This window comes from Lytechinus variegatus, chromosome 9 (genome assembly GCF_018143015.1).
Source record: "Lytechinus variegatus isolate NC3 chromosome 9, Lvar_3.0, whole genome shotgun sequence".
Lineage (NCBI taxonomy): Eukaryota > Metazoa > Echinodermata > Echinoidea > Temnopleuroida > Toxopneustidae > Lytechinus > Lytechinus variegatus.
Genome location: NC_054748.1, coordinates 33,336,737 through 33,341,637, shown reverse-complemented (window position 1 = coordinate 33,341,637; position 4,901 = coordinate 33,336,737). Strand labels below are relative to the sequence as shown.

Sequence of the window (4,901 nt, the reverse complement as noted above, 5' to 3'; positions counted from 1 at the left end):
TAATACTACTTCTACTACACCTCGTCCTGTTATTAGAACCTTTTCCGCTACTAAAAACTGTGGTGTTAAAAATGGACATCAATTGGTGTTAATAGAGGACCACACCCTGAGGTGTTGAAATTACACCCTATAAAGATTGAACATAACACCAAAAAGTGTAAATGTAACAACGTAAGGTGTTGTAATAACACCTACAGGTGTAAAACTAACACCACCAATTTAACACCGGTGTAAAATAACTGGTGTGGTCCTCTATGTACACCGGTTAACACCACATATTTTGCTGTGTTCGTATACGACCTACTACTGGTAAAATCGCATCACGTGATTTTTTTTCCATAATAAAAGCTATATCACCAATATTGCATTGAATGAACTAAATTATTATTCGACAAGCACGTAACAAAATAGGCAAGACAAATGAATGGTAAAAACAAACATTTTGTAAAAGATGTAAAATAGTATAGTAATGGAATCATGATACAAGTACATAACATAAGAATTAACACTTCTAATGTGAGGCAGAAAAATGCTTTGGTAGACAAGGGATGATACCAACGTTTAAATTAAACCTTACAAAAGCACATACACGTTATTGAAAACTAGAAGAACAATCTGCTACATTTGAAAATATTGTCATCTTTTTATCACAGATCGAATTGGTACATAAATTATACACACATTGTGAAGCGATTACGAAACCTGCAAACCTACCTTGGCAGCGAATCAAGCGCATACACAAACAATCTTTAACACTAAAACTCGGTGACATTTTGAAAATAAAAGTAGATTGCTGCAGAGTCGAAGCTCTTGGTGTCAAAAGAGGCCTGTCTCGAGTCAATAGAGGACCATGTATTTTTTTTTAAATATTACCACACAACCGAGGACATCTCATATCATTCTGAATTGAGGAGATGTTGACAGTACAGCTTTGCAAAGCACGCCCCCTACCATTTTTTTCTCCCAATATTGGGAATGTTCTTGGGTAAGAGTTTGTCCTGTACTGCGCAATATGCATATTTCAACGCACCGCTGAGTAAAATATACACAGTAAAAGTATCATCCTACCTGAAAAACAGGAATTTTTACACAAAAATGGATAAGGGTAAAGTTTGTTTGTGGTTTGGGGACATTTTGAAGTGGTCCGGAAACCGAGGACGTCCTATTTTCTTTGTGTATACTCAGTTTTAAATTGGAAGTTTGTGTGTCAGTAAGTCCTCGGTTGTGATTGTAAGTACATACATATACGTAAAAAGAAAACTACAATAAAACGTGATACAATGAAAACAATAACAAACAACACCAACAGGAACATAACATTTATTTTTTTTATTACAGAGTCAAAATCAGCATAACGTAAGGGAATGTTAACTGCTTCACACACGTGACATATAAGTAGATTTCAGAACAACATCCAAGAAACCATGAGCGATCGCTTACTTTCACATTAAAGGGATGGTCCGGGCTAAAAATATTTATATCTAAATGAATAGAGTAAAATTCACAGAATAAAATGCTGAAAATTTCATCAAAATCGGATAACGATTCGTCATGAATATTCATTAGGTAGGCTGATGATCTCACATCCCCACTTTCCCTTTTCTTATATTATTACATGAAATCATAAATGTTTCATTTTTTTCATACATGTGTAAATGATGTGTCTCCATTACGATGAAAAAATAAGTTGCGGCAAATAACTTCGTTAATTTGTTGTCCAGTTTTGATCATTTTTTTGCATTTTGCTTTGTGAATGTTATTCTATTTGAGATATAAATATCTCCAGCCTGTACCATCCCTTTAATAGATAAACAAAATCACACACTCTACTTGCAGCTTCGAAAGAGATTTCGAATCGATACACGGTCTTTCAGTATCCATGTATCGATAATTCGATATACAACGGAATTTACGGCTTCAAAATGCTCATACATTGATACCTTGTCAAACATAACCGGGATTTTCAGTTTCGAGAGAGATCGATCTCATCCCGATATACCACGCATCGTATACGACGTATCTAAATTCAAAGGTTTACCGCTTCCAAGCTATATTGATACAATGCAACACATAAGAGGAACTTTTCGATTTACACGTCCACTAGTAGACGTGACCTGTGCTCGTGGACTTGCAAGGCGGAGAGACCATTGCGTCTGATTTATCCCATATGGTGGTATATATTCATTTATGGTATATCCATACGACGCATACATACACTACAAATCGGTGTGTCTGAAAGCAGGATTAATGGATTGTACGAAATATAACAAATGATTGGTCATCCCGTCTGCAGAATAAAACTCAATATCACTTTAAAGATAATAATCATTCTATAGTAATTCCAATACCTCACGAGGGACTTAAGAACTACCCGAAGATTTTTTTTTTTAATTATCTGTAAAGTGACACACATACTTATATACTATACTTACATACATACATATACACATACTTACATACTATACTTACATACAAGCCGGGGTAACAGAATGCAGCGCTAAGAAACATAATGTTGCATATTATTATTACAACTGCGGTGTTAAAACTGACACCAATTGGTGTTAATAGAGGACCTCACCCTGGGGTGTTAAAATTACACCCTAGAGATTAAACATAACACCAAAGAGTGTAAATGTAACAAGAGAAGGTGTTGTAATAACACCTATAGATGTAAAACTAACACCACCAATTTAACACCAGTGTAAAATAACTGGTGTGGTCCTCTATGTACTCCGGTTAACACCTCAGTTTTTGCTGTGTAGTAGTATACACAAAGCATTACATTAAATCCATCTCAAGTTTATAATATATAGAATAAAATGGAAGACGAGACAGGATGATATTCAGCGGAGATTTGCGGCATTAGAAAAAAGAGGTGACAACAGGATAGCTTTGAGACGTCTGTAGAACTCTGCGAAGAAAAAGAATAAAGAGCATTATAGCATTTTGTTCTCAATGAAGCCCAAACGATTGCAACGCAAAGGGCGACAACAGATAATTTTGTAGATGAGCTGGCTAGAAACTCACCCAACGCCTGCTGCATCGTTGTTGGCGGTTGAAAACTTACTTCTGGAGTGTTTGTTAAAGGCACTGACGTCAAGGACGTTAGATGGAGGGTTTGAGGTAGGAATGATGATGTCGGTGCTACAACTGGTGGGTTTGTAGAATGAGAAGTTTGCCCAGGAAGAGAAGGCGTTGTTGCGGATGTTTGACCTACAGCTGCAGCGATAGATACAGTACTTGCTTTTGTGGTTGTCGAGTCGGTTTCAGATGTTGCAGCTATAGGTGTTGTTATTGTTGATACTGTAGTTACTTGATTCGTTGTTGTGTAATCTAGAGTGGTAGGCGTTGTTTGAATCGTGGTTGTAATGTCGAGTTCAGTTGTTGCAACTGAAGTGGTAGGCGTTGTCGAAGATACCGTAGTTTCCCGAGTCGTTGTGATTCTAGAATCCAGTTCGGATGTTGCAGCTGCAGTGGTAGGCGTTGTCGAAGATACCATAGTTTCCCGAGTCGTGATTCTAGAATCCAGTTCGGATGTTGCAGCTGCAGTAGTAGGCGTTGTCGAAGATACCGTAGTTTCCCGAGTCGTGATTCTAGAATCCAGTTCGGATGTTGCAGCTGCAGTGGTAGGCGTAGTTGTAGATACTGTGGTTACTTGACCGATGGTGGTAGAAACGATTTCGGACGTTTGAACTCGAGTGGTGGGCTTTGTTGTAGAGACCGTAATTTCCTGAGCTTTGGTTGCGGACATAAGTCCCGACGTTGATTCCATAGTGGCAGTTACTTGATTCGTGGTAGTGGATAACATTTCTGAGGATGGACCAGCAGTTGGAGGTATTGCAACTGTAGTTGAGTCTTCGGTTGTCTGGGCTGAATCTGTATTAATCATTACGTTATTGATGTATGGTTGTATGTTTTATTTATTTAAATACGGGATAAAGAAAAAAAAACTGCTTTCAGCCGCAATGCTGTTTTTCAGCAACTCCGTACATAAAAGTTGAAAAACATAAAATAATGAATTATACATGTAAATCATGAACAAAATAATAAATAAAAACATTTGAACAGACATAAATTACATGATAAAATTAAAGATTTAAGATGGCAGTGATATTGCAATGAATTGTAAGATGTGTTTTTTTGTCGGACCATCCATCCTCTATATGAGTCGACAGTCAGTGCCAAATTGTTACCCCCCCCCCCCCCGGTTCAAAATGTACACGATACAAAATATAGCGTTGTGGCCAAGTGGATAAGTCTTCTGACTTTGAAACAGAGGGTTGTGGGTTCGAATCCCAGCCATTGCGTAATTTCCTTCAGCAAGAAATTTATCCACACTGTGCTGCACTCGACCCAGGTGAGGTGAATGGGTACCCGGCAGGATTAATTCCTTGAATGCATGAGCGCTGAGAGGCAGCTCGAGCTAAAGCCGGGGTAATAATAATAACAACAAAGCGCCTCGGAATAGAATATTTCTAGATAGATGGCGCTATATAAATGCCTATTATTATTATTATTATTAATTATTATTATCATTATTATTATTAGCATACGGGTTCAATGCTCTATTATAGATTGAAAATGATGATAATAAAATCCAGATTTTGATTATATCACTCACTGTCGGGTCTTGAGCAGATTGCTCCGTATTTGTCGGTGCATCGGGCGGCCTTCCACTCTCCTGAGTTTCTGTAGTATACACAATCTTTACCTGGTATAAAAAAGATAAATATGATTCAATAATAATTTAGCAGTCATGGTAATTATATCATCAACGACTTGTTAAAAATCAGAAAATAAAAGTATATAGAGTAGTTACAGGAAAGACTCCATCACATTTGCTCATGTGACGATGGCTCGATGGAAAATATGCACATTAGGCAACACATAAAACCTAACCT

At 37.3% G+C, this 4,901-nt stretch overlaps 1 protein-coding gene across 1 annotated transcript; it reads right to left on the bottom strand.

The window, feature by feature from the left end:
* Nucleotides 1-2,843: 2,843 nt before the first annotated feature.
* LOC121421987 (salivary glue protein Sgs-3-like) lies at nucleotides 2,844-3,889 on the bottom strand. Its single transcript, XM_041616789.1, has 2 exons — nucleotides 3,028-3,889; nucleotides 2,844-2,911 (listed from the first exon to the last, which is right to left on the bottom strand). Exons 1-2 carry the CDS (start codon nucleotides 3,887-3,889, stop codon nucleotides 2,844-2,846), a joined length of 930 nt encoding a protein of 309 aa, XP_041472723.1.
* Between the last annotated feature and the right edge of the window lie 1,012 nt (nucleotides 3,890-4,901).

Bases quoted from the DNA above. Each gene is read 5' to 3' on its own strand.
- LOC121421987 (XM_041616789.1), bottom strand. From the start codon at position 3,889: ATGATTAATACAGATTCAGCCCAGACAACCGAAGACTCAACTACAGTT. The intron at 2,912-3,027 runs GTGAGTTTCTAG...TTTTCTTCGCAG, and splicing joins AACGATGCAGCAGGCGTTGG to AGTTCTACAGACGTCTCAAA.